General features: G+C 44.9%; 1 protein-coding gene across 2 annotated transcripts in view; it reads left to right on the plus strand.

Annotated features, from left to right (window-relative positions):
* Positions 1-22,780, plus strand: part of METTL16 (methyltransferase like 16) — an 89,645-nt gene that overhangs the window by 12,465 nt on the left and 54,400 nt on the right. For both annotated transcript variants that reach the window (XM_029612522.1, XM_029612523.1), the window contains exon 3: positions 21,319-21,518. In XM_029612522.1, the coding sequence (XP_029468382.1) occupies positions 21,319-21,518 (200 nt within the window). The remainder of the gene's footprint in view (positions 1-21,318; positions 21,519-22,780) is intronic.

Consider the following 22,780-nt stretch of genomic DNA (forward strand, 5'->3'; position numbering starts at 1 on the left):
GTCATTTTAAATGTGAGCCAAATTAACTTTGCAAAAGGGAAATTTTCACATGTAATTTATACAGTAATTGTTCAAATTTCAGTACAGTTATAACATAAGGCTCTGCATACACTTTATGTGGGGGAAATGCTCTCAAAGTATGCAGATTTTTTGTAACTGAATATCAAAGACCAAAAGAAACCATTTTTTCCAAGTCTGCTGTGTCTGCTCCAGCACTAGGTGTAGTCTGGTTTGTAACAGGTCATTGTACTGTCTCATTAAATCATTTCTTTCATATTGATATTTTCTTTGCTTGTAACGCAGGAGTGCAGCTGCCTGGCCCAAGGTCTTATACGCTAATTTCTTTGAAGACCTGGGGGATCTCTCTAGTAATCCTCGGATGTAAGAGGAGTGAAATTCTGTCTCCTTGATACTTGTGCAGAGTTCTCTAAGAACACTATGGGGAAGGGCTTGCGGGCAAGGTGGAGGGAGGCTAGCTTCTCTAATTTCAGCGTCCCCAGTCTCCAGGGGCCTTCTCTCTGAGGTGGACGCAGAGGAAGCCACAGGAGCCATGGTAGGGGATGGTGCCTTGTGAGTGTGTGTCCCCAGATGCTCTATTTCATATTCTGTCCCCCCCTAGTTCATGGGTCTTTTCTGTGATGGAAAAGGCTTGAAGTCTTTCTAATAATTCTTTTTCTGTAAGGTTTTCTTTTTGCTGTTTCTGAGGAAATTCTGTGCACAGGCCAAGTTGTGGCTTAATTGTGCTAAAGGGTTGTTTTTCTAAAGAAGGGGAGGTGTGAATGGGCTTGGGTGTGGCTATGGGGAGACACAAAGAATTTGCTGTCTCTGAGGGAGTTTGAGAATAAGATGGGGGAAGGGTATTCTGATTGAGTATACCTGCTTCTAAAAGCACATGGTTTGGAAATGCTGCCTTGAAACTTTTTTTTCCTATGTGTTCTATGGCCTCTGTACATTTTTGCCATATTAATAATTGCTTTATGGGGGCTCTGGGGACCATATGAAGATTATTGCCTATTAAAATCCAGTCCTGGATATTCAGAGTTCCCGCCTCTGAGTACCAGGGGCAACGGCAAGCTATTTCACTTATTAATTTTTCTAAGTCCCCCAGGCTGATTTGTGCTTTTTGTCTTCTGGTGATGAAATAATGATTCTTGATGATTTTCTGCAGCTCTCTGGCATGTAGCCTTTGCTGTACAGACAAATCACTTCCCATGCTCACGAATGTGGGGAACAAACTTGCTGACAAATACTTAAAAAATACTAAAAAGTACTTTAAAAATACTTACGATTGCAAATCTGCTGTACGGTGCGCACCTAAGCTATGACCAGCCGAAATAAGCATGGAGTTTATCACGTCGGTATTTATTAGCCTTTGATCTAAATGAAGAGTGGCTTATGAAATTGTTTTGATGTCTGTGTGTATTGTGATTTGTGTGCATGTTTATCCCTTATTTCTTTGAAACGGGTAGGGGTGCGATTTGTGAATTTTGGAGTGGGATTGGACTTTTCCACTTTCCGAGGTCTCAGAGTGATTAGCTGAGGATCAGTCCAGACTGACAAATCTACATATGGCACGTTCAACTCTGCAGATTGGCAAGACCGGATGGCTATGTGAATGGTTCAGAGAGATAGATAGAGATAAACAACTTTCTGTTCTTGTGCCTACCCCAGATCAGACCAGACAAGTGGGTTTTGCATCCCTACCAGCAGATGGAGGCAGAGAATAAAAACTTTTCAGGCACTGCTACATAACCAAGAGTGCCACCTGCAGTCCCTCAGTATTTCTCTGTCTCCAGCAGGTGGTAGAAGTGCAAACCCGCAGTCTGGAGTTCTTAGAGTAAATTAAAAAGGGAAGAAATAAGATTCCTACCGGGGAAGGCTCACCGAGGTGTTAGGTTCCTCCGTGGGCCATCCCTCGGTTAAAGCAGTGGGGATAGGGAAGGTACTCTGTGTATTTCATGGTGCCCAAGAAGGAAGGGACCTTTCGCCCCATCTTCGATCAGCAGAGGGTCAATGTGGCCCTCCGGGTGCCATGCTTTCGCATGGAAACTTCGCGGACGGTGATAGCGGCAGTGCGCAAGGGGGAGCTTCTGGCGTCTTTGGATTTGACAGAAGCCTATCTCCACATTCCCATAAGAGCCGACCACCAAAGGTTCCTGAGGTTCAAGGTCCTAGGGGAGCATTACCAATTTCAGGCCCTTCCCTTTGGGTTAGTGGCAGCGCCGCGGATGTTCACAAAGGTGATGGTGGTAGTGGTGGCAGCGGCACTGATGAGGGGAAGAAATCCTGTTGCACCCGTACCTGGACGATTGTCTCAGAGTGAAGTCGGAAATGGAATGTCATGATTGAGTTCGGGTCTTGCAGCTCCTGCGTTCATTGGGCTGGGTGACGAATCTGGCGAAGAGTCACTCTGAGCCGTCCCAATCATTGGAATATCTGGGAGCTTGATTCGATACTTGGGTCTAGTAGGTGTTTCTGACCTTGGAGAGGGTGATTAAGTTGCAGGATCAGGTGCTTTGACTTCTGTGACTTTTGGTTCCCAGAGTCTGGGACCATTTACAGGTCCTGGGTTCTATGGCATCTACGCTGAAGTTAATTCCATGGGCCTTTGCTCAGATGCGATCCCCTTCAGAGTGCTGTTTTATCCCATTGGAATCCACTATTGGAGGAATTTTCAGCTTCCTTTATCACTTCAGAGGGATGCCAGGTCCAGTCTCTCATGGTGGCTATCTCATCCCAATTTGGATAAAGGGATGGACTTAGAGGAACCTAACTGGGTGGTGGTGACCATGGACGCCAGCCTCAAAGGTTTGGGGGCAATTTGTCAAGGGATCCATAAAGGCTAGAGGTTGGGAATGAAGAGAAGAGCCATGGGGGTGGAGTACTGGAGTGGAGGCTACTACCTGATGATTACTACCCTTACACAATAAGCCTTCACAGAGTTAATGCAACGCCAACATTGCTCTCTGCTTCAACAGCAAGGGGAAATGTGGAAAAGAGGATTTGCATTCAGATAACCAGCAAGGACTGAACTTCACAATCTGGTTAAACAAATAAGCGTGGAGGTAGCTTGCTTATTTCCCGTCGATAGCAGGGCTGAATTAGCCATGCTGTCATGGGAACTGTCAGTCAGGCCCAGGAGGCGGAGCTTCCTAAGTGATGTCAGAGGTTTGCTCTGAGGCTGCGCTTGGTTTCCCGCGCTGATAATGACTCTCCTCAGTCTGTTTTTCCGCGCATGGGATCGCACGCGGAGCCTCAGACCTCAGAAAATTCCAAAAATTAGAAGAAAAAATGGAAGAAAATGAAGGACCAAGGCAAGAAGGACGCTCCCCGACCCTCAGGGTTTAAACCCTGCCTCTGCTATCGTTGTCTGGGACCAGACCACCCGCTCAAGTCGTGCCCTCATTGCGGTCGGATGTCACAGAGGGCACGCCGACAGAGGAGGGAGAAGATGGAGCATCTGCAAACCTCGAGAACCAGATCCTATGCCCCACTGTCGGAAGCCCACTCTTCCCCGGGGCCTATCACGACTGCGCCGCCTCCACAGCGTTGAGCGGCCTCCGTGGAACCTCCGACTGCGAAGGATCGCATGAGAGGTACAAATCTAGCGTCTGGGAGTCGAGATCCCTCCCGTGAAAAAAGCAGACGCCGTCCAGAGTCACATGCGCCAGAGCGGGTAGTGGCACATACCCAGGAACTGACCCATACGTCGAAATCAGCGGCGCACACCCAGTCGATACAGCACCATGTGGACGCGACGCAGGCTACCAAAGCTACGGCGCCGGAGGGTCAGACGCATCGACCAAGACCTTCAGAGTCGCCCTGGACACCAACTGTGACGCAGGTGCGCCAGCCGCCGCACCCTCTTCCGCCGCACGGAACGGCGCCATTGCGGCGCAAAGGGACGGCGCTGGTGCAGCGCGAGGGAACGGCGCTGATGCACCGAAGCGAGCCGACGAAAACCATGGCGCCCTCGGCGCAGACACCAGAAAACAGGAAGAAAACAACTAAATCTCGTCCACATCCCCCAGAACATACTGGGATGAGGAAGAAATCCCATTTCGTACCGCTGGCTATGGTATCGAAGACGTCCAGGGATGCACCCTTGACCCTAACACCCTCTTCACCAGCCTCCTCATCCAGATCAGACAGGGACGAAAGTCAAATTCAACTATCTTCGTCATCAGTTTCTTCTGCCTCCTCAGCTCCTGTGTTCTCGGAATTATCCTTAGCTTCCAAACGTCACTCCCGGGGTGACGTCTTGCAGGAACCCCTGGCAAAGAAATGCAAGGTGCGGGAAACACTGTGCACACACGAGCCCGAGACTCAGCCACCAGATACAGATATCCTATTGGCAGCCATTCCGGCAGGCGGCCCACAGGTACCGGCTAGACCACCAATGCCGCCAGCAATGAAGGATGCTTTCGTCAACCTTTCTCTGGCATTATCTGGGTTCTTTGAAATCATGAAATCCTCTTATCAGATGGGAAACTCCTCGCCCAGTACCGACCTGGAGTCTCCACAACCTTCAGGATGTGTGCGGGAGGAATCACGGCACACATCCGGGAATGGGAGAAGATCACAAACGACCATTGGGTACTAGACATTGTTCGACAAGGGTACAGAATCCACTTCTTCTCCTCCCCCCCCCCCTCATTCAGCGCCAGGGGGGCCCAGATCCCACCACATCCGCTTGGAACAGGAGGTGAAGTCATTACTTCAACAACAAGCAATTCGACGTGTCCCTCCGACAGAACATCTAGCGGTATTCCACTCCCCCTACTTCCTCATTACAAAGAAATCCGGGGACCTTCGTCCAATCTTGGACCTCAGAGAACTGAACAAGTTCATCGTCAAGGGAAAGTTCAAAATGATCTCTCTCAATTCTCTGCTATCCTTAATCCAACCCCAGGCCTGGATGTGCTCCATAGACCACAAGGATGCATACACTCACATTCCTATGCATCCTTTCTCCTGGCGATACCTGTCCTTCCAAGTACATGGCCAGTACTTCCAATGCAAAGTCCTGCCCTTTGGCCTATCAACAGCGCCCAGGGTGTTCACCAAATGTATGGCAGTGGTGGTGGCGTTCCTCCGTCAACAGGGATCATGATTTTTCCTTACCTCGACGACTGGCTATTGGTAGCCGCCAGTCCGGACACGTTTCGGCAACATCTCCAACATACAATTCAGTACCTGGACAAGTTGGGCTTGATCATCAACTATCAGCAGTCCAACTTACATCCTGCACAAACAATACAGTTCATAGGAGCTCAATTGGACACAAACAAATACAGAGTTTTTCTGCCGGCCGACAGAAAACGAAACATGCGACTCCTTTTTCGCCGCCTGAAGTCAATCGTGTCGCCAACAGCATATCAAGTCTTACAAGTACTGGGACATATGGCAGTCTCCAACACGAGACTCCGCATGCGATACCTCCAATGGGATCTCAAACTGCAGTGGAAACAACATTCTCAACCACTACGTTGGAAAGTGTCCTTGACAAAAACCATGATGGCAGACTTATACTGGTGGTTACGAAAACCAACACTCACCAAAGGAGCTCCTTTCACTCTCCTACCGCACAATGCAGTCCTAACCACGGATGCCTCCCACAAAGGTTGGGGGGGCCCACCTCGACAGCCTCCAGACGCAAGGCCTCTGGTCACAGCAAGAACAATCTCTTTACATCAATCTCTTGGAATTGAGAGCCACCCGATATGCCCTGCGCACCTTTGTCTCTCACCTCCAAGGCCACCGAGTGATGGTTTACACAGACAAACAGGGGGGCTCAGGCTCCTGGACTCTGTGCCGCAAAGCCCTCCCTCACCCTTCTGACATGGTCCATCCACCACTCCATTCAATTACAAGCCACTTACTTGCCAGGAATCGCGAATACTCAAGCGGACAGGCTGAGTTGGATATTCCATCCACACGAATGGTCCCTCGACAACGAGGTAGCTGAGACCATCTTCCAAAGATGGGGTCATCCGTCCATAGATCTTTTCGCCACAGAGCACAACCGGAAAGTAAATCGCTTCTGCTCTGTAAGGCCAACTCCCCACAGGGGTCGCTCAGGATGCTTTCCTCATTCCATGGACGGAGCACCTGATGTACGCATTTCCTCCAATCCCCCTCATCACAAAGACGCTGCAAAAGTGAATGAAGGACGAGGCGCAATTGATCCTCGTGGCACCGGCGTGGCCACGCCAACCATGGTACGTACACCACCTACACCTGTCAACGAACGCACCGTTCAGACTCCCCAATCAAGAACACCTGCTGTCCCAGGAAGATGGGTCTCTCCTCCACCCGTTGCACTCCTCTCAGCATCTCATGGCTTGGAGGTTGAACGGTGCCTTCTGTCGGTCCAAGGCTTCTCCATCACAGTTCAGGAGGTAATTTTAGCAGCCCGCAAGCCATCCACGAGGAAAAACTATCACTTCAAATGGAAACGCTATACCACATGGTGCGAATCCAGGAAAGTTGACCCGTTTACCTGTACGCCAGAAACCTTGCTGGACTACTTAAACACGTTGTATATGTCTGGTCTCGCTACAGCTTCAGAGTCCATCTCAGTGCAATTGCAGCCTTTCACCGATTGCACAATGGCCAACCCATCTCTATCCATCCGATGGTCTCTCGATTTGTAAAAGGGCTCACGCACCTACGCCCCTCCCTGGTGTCAAAACCACCAGTTCCGTGGAATCTAAACTTAGTTCTTGAACAACTGATGGTCTCGTCCTTTGAACCAATGGAATCCGCACATCCGAAATACCTCACCTGGAAGATGGTCTTCCTTACCGCAGTAACATTGGCACGGCGAGTCAGCGAATTACAGGCCTTGGTACATTATAATCCATACCTCCAATTCTACCACCATAAAGTGCTCTTACGGACACACCCCTCGTTCCTGCTGAAGGTAGTCTCCCAATTTCATCTCAACCAATCAATTGAGTTACCGACTTTTTATCCAAAACCTCATAAGAATGACAGAGAGAGGTTACTACATACCCTGGACTGCAAGAGAGCATTTGCCTACTATAAACAAAGGACCCGCTCGCCCCACAGGGCATCACAACTCTTCGTTTCTTTCAACCCGAATGCCCCAGGCCTTCCGGTGACCAAACGCACCATCTCTAGCTGTATCACCCAGTGATTACAATTCTGTCATCATAAACGTCACTCTGCATTGCCATCTCATACAGCGCATACAAAGGCACACTGTATGCCCCACCAGCAAAAACTTCACTAAAGAAGAGAGCATTATCCACTGCAGGACCTCACCAATGGAACGCGCTCCCCCCAGACCTACGACTTGAACCCAGCCTACTGGAGTTTAAAAAAAGCTAAAAACCTGGCTCTTCAGCCAAGCTTTCCCAGGTACTTAATGCTACTAGGATGACATGATTTGATACCTTAATTTTAGTGCATGATCTGATACCTTAATTTAAGTGCTATCTCCTTAAGCTCACTATGCTGATTCTCTTTATAGGCGGCACTTCTCCCCTTGCCGTCCTCCTACTCTCCCCCTCTTTCTCTCCCCCTTAGGTCCTCCCTCCTCTGTAGCTAACGCTGATCTCCTCCCTTCCACGTTAGTCCTCCTTCTCAACTATCCAACCGGATCTCTCCCACTCTTTCCGTTCCTCCCTTCTACACCTCCCTTTCAATTTTGAACTTCCTTCCTGGTACTCATCCCTTCATTGCATTCAGGTATTACTCTCCTTTTTGCTCCCCCTCCACTACTCTGTTCAATTGTTTTCATTTTCATTTTAACCAGTGGTGAGTTACTGTTCAATTTTATGTAAAGCCGTTAGGCATGCACTTAATGCCCCAGGCAATTTCCTGTTTAATTGTTAAACTGAGACTTACTGTTTTAATCGTTATATGTAAATTTAACCATTTTATGTAAAAGCCTTGGGCGGTTATTTAAACCCCGGGCGATTAGCCGTTCCATGTAAACCGGATTGATTTGTATTTCATACAGGAATTTCGGCATATAAAAATTAAAAATAAATAAATCTCGGCCCATGGCTCATCAAACACGAGCAGTGGCAGCCTCCATTGCCCATCTACGCCATATTCCACCAGTAGACATTTACAAAGCAGCCATGTGGGCTTCTCTTCACACGTCACCTAACATTCACCATGCTGTATAAGACAATACCTATGACCTGTTCGTCAGCGTGCTGGGAGCTTAGGACTCCCATGACAACATGGCTAATTCAGCCCTGCTATTGACGGGAAAAAGCAAGTTTGCTTACAGTAAACGGTGTTTCCGTAGATAGCAGGATAAATTAGCCATGCTGACCCACACCCTGATCAGTCGACATCAACTCTACGACTGATCAGGGAGGTGGGTGGGTCAGCTTACTTTATCACAGACTGAGGAGAGTTGTTAGCGTGGGAAACCACGCGCAGCCTCAGAACAAATCTCTGACATCACTTAGGAAGCTCCGCCTCCCGGGCCTGACTGACTGTTCCCATGACAGCATGGCCAATTCATCCTGCTATCTACAGAAACACCGTTTACGGTAAGCAAACTTGCTTTTACGGCGGTTTCTACTCTAAACCAACTAAGCCTGATACATCACTTTGAATGCATATACAGAGTTGCTCTCTGCTTCTACGGCAGGGGGAAATGTGGAAAACAGGATTTGCATTCAGACAACAACCAACGAGGACTGAACGTCACAATCTGGGTAAACAAATAAGCGTGGGGGTAGCTTGCTTTTTACGGCGGTTACTACCCTAAACCAATTAAGCCTGATACAACACTTTAAATGGATATACAGAACTGCTCTTTGCTTCAATGGTAGGGGGAAATGTGGAAAACAGGATTTACATTCAGACAATATCCAACAAGGCATTGATCTGTGCAGTCTGGGTAACCAAGCATCGGGGTAACTTGCTTGATGCGGTGGTTACTACCCTTAACCATTAAGCCTTATGCTCACCTTTGCATCAATGATAGGGGATGGCAGGAAATTTGAATCAAACAGTTACCAACAAGGGCCCTGAACTTGGTGATTGATGAAACAGATAAATATGGGAAAATAAATGTGGGAGCTTGCTGGGCACACTGGATGGACCGATTGGTCTTTTTCTGCCGTCATTTCTATGTTTCTATGTAAAACTGCCCAGGGATGATGGTCACCAGAAGAGACATCCTGGTCAATCATTTGATTGGAGACTGGAGCAATTTGCAAAGCCTTGCTTGCCTTTCTCCCTCTCATACAAGGAAGGACAGTATGAGTATCCTTGGACAATGTGACGATGGTGGCGTACATCAGTCAGCAAGGCGGAACGAAGAGTCATCTGGTAGCGCAGGAACTGTTTTGACGGAGAGCCATCTGTCGCATGTGGCCAGAGTGTACAATGTGAAGCGGTTTGGATCCAGGAGAGTGGGAGTTGTCGGCAGAGGCCTTTGCCCTTAAACAGGCCAGATGGGGCAGGCTAGAGTTGGACCTCATGGCAGTTCCAATAAATGCGAACATGGCTTCGACGGCATTAACGCACTTTTTCAGCCATAGCTGACAGAGCTGTTACTGTACATGTTTCCCCCATGGCACCTCTTAGGTCGGGTGTTGCATTGCATCAGACTTCATCTGGGCAGGGTGATTCTGGAGGCACCAGAGTGGTCGCACTAGCCCTAGTTTGCGGACCTGGTTCATCTTGTGATAGATGGTCCTGTTCGCTTGGCCCATCTGCTTGAGTTGTTGCGCCAGGGACCCATCTTTTAGACCAGATGCATCACTTTTGTCTAGCAGCTTGGCTTTTGAAAAGCGGTATCTCCAGAAGTCTAAGAAGTAAGATGGGAGAATTAGAATGTATAGCAGTGAATGATGACATAGACTTAATTGGCATCTCAGAGACATGGTGGAAGGAAGACAACCAATGGGACAGTGCTATACCGGGGTACAAATTATATCACAATGACAGAGAGGAGCACCCGGGAGGCGGTGTGGTGCTTTATGTCCGGGATGGCATAGAGTCCAACAGGATAAACATCCTGCATGAGACTAAATGTACAATTGAATCTTTTTGGGTAGAAATCCCTTGTGTGCTAGGAAAGACTATAGTGATAGGAGTATACTACCGTCCACCTGGTCAAGATGGTGAGACTGACAATGAAATGCTAAGAGAAATTAGGGAAGCTAACCAAATTGGTAGTGCGGTAATAATGGGAGACTTCAATTACCCCAATATTGACTGGGTAAATGTATCATCAGGACACGCTAGAGAGATAAAGTTCCTGGATGGAATAAATGATAGCTTTTTGGAGCAATTGGTTCAGGAACCGACGAGAGAGGGAGCAATTTTAGATCTAATTCTCAGTGGAGAACAGGATTTGATGAGAGAGGTAACTGTGGTGGGGCCGCTTGGCAATAGTGATCATAATATGATCAAATTTGATTTAATGACTGGAAGGGGGACAGTAAGCAAATCCACGGCTCTCGTGCTAAACTTTCAAAAGGGAAACGTTGATAAAATGAGAAAAATAGTTAGAAAAAAACTGAAAGGAGCAGCTACAAAAGTAAAAAGTGTGCAAGAGGCGTGGTCATTGTTAAAAAATACCATCCTAGAAGCACAATCCAGATGTATTCCACACATTAAGAAAGGTGGAAAGAAGGCAAAACGATTACCGGCATGGTTAAAAGGGGAGGTGAAAGAAGCTATTTTAGCCAAAAGATTTTCATTCAAAAATTGGAAGAAGGATCCAACAGAAGAAAATAGAATAATGCATAAACGTTGGCAAGTTAAATGTAAGACATTGATAAGACAGGCTAAGAGAGAATTTGAAAAGAAGTTGGCCGCAGAGGCAAAAACTCAAAGTAAAAACTTTTTAAAATATATCCGAAGCAGAAAGCCTGTGAGGGAGTCAGCTGGACCGTTAGATGATCGAGGGGTTAAAGGGGCACTTAGAGAAGATAAGGCCATCGCGGAAAGATTAAATGATTTCTTTGCTTCGGTGTTTACTGAAGAGGATGTTGGGGAGGTACCCGTACTGGAGAAGGTTTTCATGGGTAATGATTCAGATGAACTGAACCAAATCACGGTGAACCTAGAAGATGTGGTAGACCTGATTGACAAACTGAAGAGTAGTAAATCACCTGGACCGGATGGTATACACCCCAGAGTTCTAAAGGAACTAAAAAATGAAATTTCAGACCTATTAGTAAAAATTTGTAACCTTTCATTAAAATCATCCATTGTACCTGAAGACTGGAGGATAGCAAATGTAACCCCAATATTTAAAAAAGGGAGCCAGGGGCGATCCGGGAAACTCAGACCGGTTAGCCTGACTTCAGTGCCAGGAAAAATAGTGGAAAGTGTTCTAAACATCAAAATCACAGAACATATAGAAAGACATGGTTTAATGGAACAAGGTCAGCATGGCTTTACCCAAGGCAAGTCTTGCCTCACAAAGTAAAAAGTCATGGGATAGGTGGCGATATCCTTTCGTGGATTACAAACTGGCTAAAAGACAGGAAACAGAGAGTAGGATTAAATGGACAATTTTCTCAGTGGAAGGGAGTGGGCAGTGGAGTGCCTCAGGGATCTGTATTGGGACCCTTACTTTTCAATATATTTATAAATGATCTGGAAAGAAATACGACAAGTGAGGTAATCAAATTTGCGGATGATACAAAACTGTTCAGAGTAGTTAAATCAAGGGCAGGTTGTGATAAATTGCAGGAAGACCTTGTGAGGCTGGAAAATTGGGCATCAAAATGGCAGATGAAATTTAATGAGGATAAGTGCAAGGTGATGCATATAGGGAAAAATAACCCATGCTATAGTTACACAATGTTAGGTTCCATATTAGGTGCTACCACCCAAGAAAGAGATCTAGGCGTCATAGTGGATAACACTTTGAAATCATCGGTTCAGTGTGCTGCGGCAGTCAGAAAAGCAAACAGAATGATGGGAATTATTAGAAAGGGAATGGTGAATAAAACGGAAAATGTCATAATGCCTCTGTATCGCTCCATGGTGAAGACCGGACCTTGAATACTGCGTACAATTCTGGTCGCCGCATCTCAAAAAAGATATAATTGCGATGGAGAAGGTACAGAGAAGGGCTACCAAAATGATAAGGGGAATGGAACAGCTCCCCTATGAGGAAAGACTAAAGAGGTTATGACTTTTCAGCTTGGAGAAGAGATGGCTGAGGGGAGATATGATAGAGGTGTTTAAAATCATGAGAGGTCTAGAACGGGTAGATGTGAATCGGTTTTTTGCTCTTTCGGATAATAGAAAGACTAGGGGGCACTCCATGAAGTTAGCATGTGGCACATTTAAAACTAATCGGAGAAAGTTCTTTTTCACTCAACGCACAATTAAACTCTGGAATTTGTTGCCAGAAGATGTGGTTAGTGCAGTTAGTATAGCTGTGTTTAAAAAAGGATTGGATAAGTTCTTGGAGGAGAAGTCCATTACGTGTTATTAATTAAGTTGACTTAGATAATAACCACCGCTATTACTAGCAACTGTAACATGGAATAGACTTAGTTTTTGGGGTACTTGCCAGGTTCTTATGGCCTGGATTGGCCACTGTTGGAAACGGGATACTGGGCTTGATGGACCCTTGGTCTGACCCAGTATGGCATTTTCTTATGTTCTTATGTTGTTGCTTCAGGCAAGGAAGCCCTCCATGTCTTTGGCGTATGTCTGGGTTTGGAGAGTGTTGGAGTTGTGGTGTTTGCAGAACAAATTGCAACCACTGAAGGTGGATGTTCCTCAGGTTTTAGCCTTCTTACAAAGTAGCTTGGCTAAGGGATTGGCCTATAATTCCCTCTGGGTTCAGGTGGCTGCCTTGGGATATCTTCAAAGTAAGGTGCAGGGAAGACCATTGACGGCTTATCTGGATGATGTGTGTTTCCTGAAGGGGGCAAACATCTGTGTCTTCTGGTCTGGAAGATATGCCCAGCCTGGAACCTTAATCTGGTCGTTCAAGTTCTGTGTGGTCCTCCCGTTTGAACCGATTAGAAGGGCTTCTTTGAAGGATCTAACCTTGAAGTCCTTTTTCTTGGTGGCCATTTGCTCATTAGGAGGATATCAGAGCAGCAAGCGCTGTTGTGTAGGGATCCTTTCCTTTGAATTTCAGAGGATGTTATGTCATTTCATACCATTCCTTCCTTTTTTCCTAAATGTGTTTCCTCGTTTCATTTTCACCAGACAGCCGAATTTCCGGCTTTTCTGCATTGGTCATTAGATGCTCCTCTGGCGAGGGATCTTCACTTATTGGATGTACAGCAAATCCTCATGCAGTATCTTAAGCTTACGAATGCCTTTCGGAAGTCAGATCATCTTTTTGTCTTGTTAAGTGGAGCAAAGAAGGGAAATAAGGCTTCCAAGGGCATGATTGTAAGATGGCTAAATTCAGCTTACATCTGTAAGGGTCGATTGGTGCTGGAAGGGTTGCGGGCACATTCCACCAGAGCGCAGGCAACCTCCTGGGCAGAGTGTCAGCTGATTTCTCCGTAACGATTTGTCGTGTGTCGTCTCTTCACACTTTTACCAAACATTACTGCTTGGATGTGCGGGCTCCAGAGGAGGAAGCTTTTGGGGAAAGTGTTGTGTGCGATGCTTTCGAGTTCCTGCCCAGGTTAGAGGCTCTTGGGTACATCCCACTTGTCTGCACTGATCTGGGGTATGCACAGGAAAGGAAAATGTGTTCTTGCCTGCTAATTTTCATTCCTGTAATACCACAGATAAGGAATGAAAATTAGCAGGAAAGAACACATTTTCCTTTCATAGCAGAAATCCATGCAAGAGAGAACCAAAGGCTGTTTAGAATAGCCCTCTGCTTGTTCTTTTGTTCTTTGATGTGCTTGGTACTAGAGCAGGGTGCTCCAGATAGGACCATGGGAATCCCCATCCCACTCCAGAAATCCACTCAGGTTTTCAGGATATCTCTAATGAATATTGATTACATTTATGCACTGTCTCCAGTGTGTGCAAATGTTTCTCATTCATATTCATTAGGGATATCCTGAAAATCCGGTTGGTTAGGGGAGGCCCCTGAGGACCAGTTTGAGCACCCCTGTACTAGAGCACAATGCTTTTTCCTTGAGAATTATAACTTTCTCTTTGAGAGTTAGTATAAATTTCTAAGATACATTTCTTTGTAGTCGATGGACAAGTTGCTTTGTTTGCTTTACTTGCACTGGAGACTGTTTTGATACTGAGGAGTTTTTATGTTTAATAATTTCAGGATTGGAAAACAAATTTTGAAATGTAGGTGCCAATCAACAGTTTTTAGACACCTGGGCTATTTTTTTTTTTGCTTTTTATTTTCCCTATTTTGCTCTTTTTTTTTGTCCATTTTATTGTCTGTTTTTTCATTACTTTCTTTTTTCTCTTAATTTTTACAGTTTTGTTTTGTTTGCTCTCCTCCAGACATCTACCATCCTTCCCTGCTTCCAGGTCACCAGTCCCTGTCCTTTCAAGCACTCCTCTCCCCTCCCTCCAAGCACTCTCCCACCCACCTCCCACATCTGTTGAAACAATAGGGCCCCATTGCCAGGAGCTGTTGCAACTTAATTGGACCCTGCTGCCAGTAGATGTCACAGTTCCCTCTGGTCTGGATCCCAATGTAATTCTGGTCTGGGTTTTGCTGCTGACATAGGCTATGATTCTCTCCGCCCCAGTCCCACCTGTGTCTTCCATTGAGCACCAGGCCCCAAATTTCAGACACTTGGATGGCCTGGTAGAAAAGATTTTTCCAGCCCTGTGACTACATCAGCATTATTTTATATCAGTATAGCATATTTGCTGTGTTATGTGTGTGTGTGTGTTTGAAATTTCAGAATACTAACAGAGTATCAGCTCAAAAAAAGATCAATCCTCAAGGGGGAATAAGCTATGTTTTTCTTTCGAAAACAGCAGAGCTTCATGCTCATTCGGATTTGGTCATATATAAACAAGGCTTTCAGTGATCTTCATCCCCTTTGGCTAAATAAGCCAACCTGTTCTCCTCTTACATGTTCCTGAGAGTTAAAGTCTAAAACTAGTAATTTTGAGGATTTCCTTTAACTTTGTCCCTCATGCATGTCATAGTACTTACAAGATCTAGCCGTATCTCTCCTTGTGTAGTAGATAACGTGAATTATTGGTAAATTGCAAGGATGAGGAGAGAGACCGGGAGGAAGAAACCGAGAAAGAAGCGCAGCACCCCTCAGCCCTAGTAGAGTGGAACAAGAAAGGTTTGCCTCTTTGGCATTACCAATGCCTTTCAGGTATTAAAAGTCTGGATCATAGACCCCCCCCCCCCCCCTACCTTCCCTCTAGCATATGCATTTTTACATCCTCATCTTTTCATGACTTCTGAGGCAGACCCTGCATCATTTTAGTTGCCTTTCTCTGGACTGCCTCTACCCTCTCTGTCCAAGTGAGGCCTCACCAATGATCTCTACCGTGGCCACACCAACTCTTTTGGTTTTTTTTTTGGTTGTTTCTGCCTCTCTCTATGTATCCCAGCATTTTGCTGGCTCTAGCCACCACCTTGTCACATTATTTCGCTGACTTAAGATCATCAGACACTATCATCTCCTGGTTGGTGCATATTGGCTTCTCTCCCATCATCTTGTATAAGGTCCTTTGGATTTCACACTCCATATGGACGACTTTGCACTTTTTTTGCACTGAATTTTAACTGCCAAGCGCTTGGCTGCCCCTCAAGCAATCTTAGGAAAAAAAAACCAAAACAACCTAGGAAAACAATTCATGAGGCAGGCAGAGAAAAGGGAAGAAGGAGAACAGCATGATAATGAAAGTCAACAAAGATAGAAAACACATTTATTTTTAAATTACATTTCATGACTTTTGAAAGTATAAATTATCTTTATTAATAGGTGATTTAATCCTCTTGTTTTGGCAATGGTTGTGTCATCCAGTGGGGCACTATGGCAGGGCGTTAACTCCCAGTATTGTACTGGTTCTCAATCTCAGACTAGAGATCAAGAAGAGACTGTCCTCAACTCATGACTGAAATCCTAGCTTTGATCTTCCCTGTACTGTTTAGCGAGATTCATACCCATACCTTCTAGTCCTGTTGTATAACATGGACATGAAATGTCAGAATCTGATATTCTTCCAAAACTTCACAGGTCAGGAACTCGGCATCGATGGCAACCCTGAGAATGGAATAAGGGAAAGTGGGGGTAGATTATGAATTGGGAGGAAGTAAGAGTAGGAAATGTAGGTCTGATAGTTGAGAAGGCTGGTCCCCTCATGTGGAAGCAGGTGGCCCAGCCAAGCGTCTGTGGGAGGAAGAAGGTAGGGAGGATGGAAAACAGAGCAGGGAGGGATATAAAGAGGGAATGATGAAGGGGACCATCAAATCGACAGCGTGTCCTAGACTTCAGTGCTGCAGCATGGCAGGGGCCTGCACTGCCTGCAGAAGAGGCAGCAAGCTGTACTGTGGGGATGGCCAATTGTTTCTGCCTAGAGACGCCACTGAGGCAGACACAAGTTCAGAAGTGCTGCAGCTGCTTTCCTGCTGGCGAGGGGAGGAGTGACTGAGACCGGGCCCACCAGAGGATGGAGAGAAATTAAATCTATGGACGTTGCAGAGAGCAGGCGGGCCAGACCTCATCCTGTGTTGGGGAGCTGCAGAGAGGAGTGCGCCTTCAGAGTGCAGGGAGCCTTTCTTTGCTTCTCCCAGGGTTATGTGCAGTTCCTTCAGTCAAGTGCCAGCCTGCCCACAAAGGGCCTCAGATGCGTGGACTTGAAAAGGCTAGAAACTGTGAATGGACACTGTCCCAGACAGCCCTTTGCTCACAGCTCCTAGATTTTACTTTGCCACCAATCTCCTTTCTTCCCTGGAGGATGGCAGTGTAATGGAGCGTGGGCTCTGCTCGGCACCCAGCCATCGTGTGACATCGTTCTTCCACTACCTCTCCATGTTCAGATACAAACACTGTTTGAGAGCTGCACACACTCGTTCTGAAGCAAGCTTTTTAGCCTCTTGTTTTACCTTCAGTTCTAGAGAACGGTTAGGGGATTCCTCCTTTTGTTTATTAATTTTCTCTATGACATTCCTGTTTTCCACAGTGAGCATTGTCTTCCTGCTGCTTCCAGTTAGGTTACATTCCCGTTCTTTGAACTTCCTTGATCTTATCCAGTAGATGCAGAGGTGACCAAATCTATCCGTTAAATTGCCGCGAGAGCGTGACCGGATCCTTGTGCTGTGGGAGTATCACTTTCTTTCCCCTGGTGCTCATCATTCCTTTTAGACAATACTGGGACCTTGCCAAGTGCTGATGACATCATTATCACTTTTAATCTGCTTATTCCTGTTAGGTTTAATTTTTTCCTAAGAACTTATATGTTACTCACCCTCGTCTTTCTGTATAAATTGGTGGGGGGGGGGGGTTTTTTCTTATTTGACTGGAGGAGTAGCTTGGTGGTTAGAAGAGCAGGCTACAGACCAGGGAAACCAGGGTTCATATCCCGTTGCTGCTCCTTGTGACCTTGGGCAAGTCACTTTACTCTCCGTTGCCTCAGGTACAAAAACGTAACTGTAAGACTCTGGGGATAGGGAAATACCTACAGAACCTGCATGTAATCCACACTGAAGTGCCAAAAAGCAAGATAAACGAAATACATAAAAAGTGTAGTGTTTACAGCACTTGTCTTATTTCTAGGAGACAATCTTAAGCCTGCGTTCTACTTCTGTGCTGTTTCCCTGACTCTTAAGAGCAGGCAAAGTTTAATATTGGACTTGGAATAAAAAGTTTACTGGTGTAGGCAGAGTAATTGCAGAGTATTATGATGGAAATGGATACATTGTCACAGCAACTCTAGTGCCCTTGTCCTAAATATTTTCTTTCTCCGAACATATTAAGCTTTTTTTGTTTAATAAAGAGCAGTAAATGTTTCAAGTATGGTATGCACAGTTAAAAAATAAATCCCAGGTCTTTATTTTCTTCACTATGCAGCAGGTCACTTTAAAGTCCTGTACTCTTACTATAATACGTTTACATTAGGCAGTGTCACAAGGTGGCTTGAATGCTTTGCTGACCTTGATATTCTGCTAGAGATGAAATAAAAGCTGAGTAAGACAATAAGAAAAGATGGCAGAGGTCATATATTTATAGAGCTCTTGATTTGCTTCAGGTGAATAAAAAGAAATTGGCTTTTTAATAAGTGGTATTAAAAAAAAAAAAAAAAACCCTTGAAAAAAACCAGGATACTATTTAAAGGTCTAGCCACTTGCATGCACAGACTTTGACACTGCAAATAAATACACATAGACTTCCTAACATAAACATATTGTCACTTCTGTATGCTTTCTTTCCTTTTTACCTCTTGAAAGTTATGCCCTGGCAAGGTGTGGGAGTTCTCTTTGATCCAGTGTTTGTGTTTATGGCATGTCGCTTCCCTTTTGATCTGTTCAAACTCAGGTAGCTTAAACAAGGGATATTAACCTCATCTTCTCAGTGTTGGATATTGTTCAGGAGTTATAGTTTAAACAGCACACGAAGATTGAATGAATGAATTCTCATTTTCATTTGTGATGTTTGTCCTTCCTCCATGTCACATGCAGGTTTATAGTTCAGTGGCTTAGGTGAAGGAAGGCTTCTCCGTTAAATTCAGTTTTCTTCAAACTAACTCCCCTGGGTTCGTGGCACTTCAGCACTGGAGTATCATGGAAGATCTCATGCACTGGGGATGGGAGTGGTGGTGGTGGTGGAATAGGGGAACGTCAGCATGCCAGGTCTTTCTTTGGTAGAATCAGCAAGGATTTTTCCTATTAACTTGTTAGTCAGTTCAGCCTAACTTGATCCAAAAGTAAACCATGTGGAAGTGCGCCCTAAGGGGCAGATTTTAAAAAGTTGCGCGAACAAAAGTACGCCTGATTTTATAAGATACGCGCGTATCTTATAAAATCTGGGGTCGGTGCGCGCAAGGCTGCGCAAAATCGGCAGCCTGCGCGCGCCGAGCCGCGCAGCCTGCCTCCGTTCCCTCCAAGGCCGCTCCGATTTCGGAGCGGCCTTGGAAGGAACTTTCCTGCACCTTCCCCTCCCTTCCCTAACCCACCCCCCCGGCCCTATCTAACCCCCCCCTTACCTTTGCGCGCATCGGCCGGCAGCCCCGCTCCGTCCTCCGGTCCCGGGGGCTGGTCCGGAGGCCTCGACCACGGCCCGCCCCCGAAACGCCGCGTCAGTAGGCCCCGCTCCCGACACGCCCCCTTACAAAAGCCCCGGGACTTGCGCGCGTCCCGGGGCTTTACGCGCACCGGCGGCCTATGCAAAATAGGTGCGCCGGCGCGCGCGGGCCTTTGAAAATCCGCCCCTAAGAGTTTACTGCACTAAGATATAGAGCTATACAGACTGAAACATCACAGTTTGAGATGGCAGTTGTAAATCTTGAAAAGAGAAAGAGAGGAAATCAAATAGAAAATTCATGTAAATTGCCTTTATTTTTATTTTTAAGTTTTCCAAAATATACATCGATACCTTGATTCAAAGAAAAGCCTTTTTTAAAAAAAAATTTTCAACACAAATAGACGTGCTCACGTAATATTGTTCATACGATATTTTTTAAACACAGTATCTGACAATGGGCCTGAGTTTAAAAAGCATTTACACGAATAAAACTGGGTTTCACTCGAGTAAATGCACTTTACTCAAGTAAGTGGGCTTTTGAAAACTGCTACAATAAACGCCATTGCATTGTCCATAGAGTTTACTTGCATACGTGCACTTTAATTGAGTAAAGGACTTTTGAAAATTGCTACGATAGCATGTTACATTTATGCGTGCAACTCCTTTGAAAATTATCTTCGATATGCGCAAAAGTTCTAATCCCCTACCTCTCGCCTTGCGATGGGCCATAAGCAGTACCAGAAGACAGTGCTTCGCTCAATTGTTTACTAATTCAATTCAAAATCCAACCTACAGTCCTCTTAAGTAAAAAATGTTCTGGTAATTATTATCTTAATTAACAATCCACGTAAAAGATACAGGGCATTGGTTGCAGCCTCAATATGCACAATCACTGCTGTGCTGCTCTGAAAACGTCTGTCGGCATATACAAACTGCACTAAACCTTGTATGGTCCTCGTTGTGTTATTCCTGAACACCCGACATAGGCCAGTGTTTTGGTGACCAACAGTCACCTGCTTCAGGGCTCACATATTCTCAAAAGAATATTGACAGCATCTCAATATGGCAATAACTCTCTAGAAAAGTAGTAAATCCTATCCATTATCGGCCTGCTGCTGAATAGGTTCTCTGGTTGTTGTTTTCTTATTTTCCCAGTTCATAATTTTGCAATTTGAGAACATGCTCAGGAAACATTTACTTATCTGTAATACCTGAAAAATGGGAATTTACAATTACAGTTTGAAATTGTGATTTTTTTTTCTTTTCTGGTTATTTCAAGTTATTTTCTCCTTGGTTTAAGGACTTGCCTGCTCACTGACCTAGCTAACCTCCCAGTTCTCTGTGATTTCTGTCAGGAGGAACTACTGAAGTTTGAGATTAATCAAATTATAGTGAAAACATTTTATAAACAAAAAAAAAGACTGGGAGCCAAAATAAATATGGTTAAAAAAAAAAAAAAAAGCTTCATGCAGGAAAATATTATTCCTGTAGTAAACATGAAATGCCTAAGAGGGATTTTTTTTTTTTTTTTGACAGAGTAAGACTAGTTTGTGATGTGGAATGGAGGCCCTGTAGATCCATTGTGTGCAGGAATATAATAATTCTGTTTCATTTCATGGACTTGTAATTCATGTACAGTAGTTTTGGGCTGGTGAGTTGCAGTCATAGTTGCAGGTATATTGGCATAATCTCTTGATTTCTATTGTGGGATTCTTGGTTTTTATTCTACAAACTTGGTATACTTTTCTCTGCATTCTACCCTGTTGACTTCCAAATACCTAGTAGCAGTATTCACTTTTCTGTCGAAAGATAAATTTACCTTTGTTTCTTAGCCTTGTAGTCTACCAGGTCATGAAGAATGCAGAGAGGATCCATATTATCAGGCCTTTTATATGAGTATGGTGAATAAGAACATAAGATGTGTCAGGCTAGGTCAGAGCGAGGCCTGTCGAGTCCGGTATCCCATTTCTGACATTGGCTAATTCGGCTCACAAGTACCTGGTAGATCCATTCTGTATTGCTCATTCCCAAGGATAAGCAGTGACTTTCCCAAGTGTACATGGCTAATAATTGTTTATGGACTTGTCCAAACCTTTTTTTAAACCCAGCTGGGCTTGAATGCTTTTGACTCGCTTTCTTGTTTCATCTGAAATGCAAAAGTTATTTTATTACATTAATTGCCTTTTCTTTTCTTTAGCCTGAATTTTAAGGACCCAGAAGCTGTAAGAGCCCTGACATGTACTCTTCTGAAAGAGGATTTTGGGCTCATTATTGACATACCCCTAGAGAGACTTATTCCTACTGTCCCCTTGCGGCTGAACTATATCCACTGGGTGGAAGATCTCATTGGCCACCATGAATCTGACAAAAAGACTCTGCGACGCGGCATCGACATAGGTAACACCACAGCATTGAACTTTTTCCAGAGTTAACATATACTGCATGAAAGCATCTTCTACTCCAAATATCATTCTCTGGGACTTATTTCAAAAGGTGTTTTGAAAAGTGCTCCTCACTATTCTTGCTTTTCTTTATGCTGGAACAGTCTGATGCACTGCTTCGACTGTTGGGCACCAAATGGATATTCTCAGCAGCTGCTTTGTTATTAAACCATTTTTTTTTTTTTTTACTCTATTAAACTAGTGTTGAGCCAAACTGTTTCTCTCCTGATTATTAGAGGTACTGTTTTAAAGAGTAGTAGGATTTCTTTTTAAATGCTTAGTGGCAGTGCTGCTGATAACAGTGAGATCTAAAAAAAGAAAAAAAAAATGGTGTAATGTCACAACGGACCCCACACAAACCCCAAAATGAAAAGAAACCACAGCCAATGTATTTGAGACCATCCTAGAAAAAAGCCCACTCATGTTCACTCAATAGTGGTTAGCCAGCATGTTAAGTTACACATTGGCACTTAAATGATATAGGGCTCAAACATAAAAATGTCGTTTGTAGTAACTGAAAAACCGTCCCTTATCTTTCTGAGTATTGCATCAAACGTTTATGAAAAGAGCCGAATGCTAAGGCCTACGCCGAGCTCGACATGATTCGTGTTTCGTTTTAACTTCTTCCTTGGGGCGATTTATTCAGGCAGTTGTAATGAGCCTCACGATTGCCTGAATAAATCACCCCGAGAAAGACGATACGGGTTAAAAAGTGTGCCCTGGGCGCATGGGGACATTTTGCATTGCGGGTTAATAGCTAATAGCGCTATAGCTGCGCCTTTGTTTGTACGCACACTTTGGATGCTCTGATCTTATTGCATCGGGGTTATGGACGTGCATCTCACATGTGTGTCCAACCGCTCGTTAAGCTGTGCACTAGGTTGGGCACACTTTATTGGAATATAGCAGTGCCCAAATGGGAGCTAAAACTTAACAAAATCAGTGAGACATCCAGTTTAATTTTTTTTTCTTCTTTTTATTTCATCTTTGGTGAAAAATAATAATTTTAACTTTTTGTTAGCTCCACTCCTACACAATAAGGGATAGAATTTGTAAATCTGAATGCTTTTTTAATATTTGACATTAGACACTTTGGCTATTCTCTATCTCAGTGGTCCCCAACCCTGTCCTGGGGGGCCCACCAGCCAGTCGGGATATCAGGATATCCATAATGAATATGCATGAGAGAAAATTTGTATGCACTGCCTCCATAACATG

Source organism: Rhinatrema bivittatum, chromosome 8, assembly GCF_901001135.1.
Source record: "Rhinatrema bivittatum chromosome 8, aRhiBiv1.1, whole genome shotgun sequence".
NCBI lineage: Eukaryota > Metazoa > Chordata > Amphibia > Gymnophiona > Rhinatrematidae > Rhinatrema > Rhinatrema bivittatum.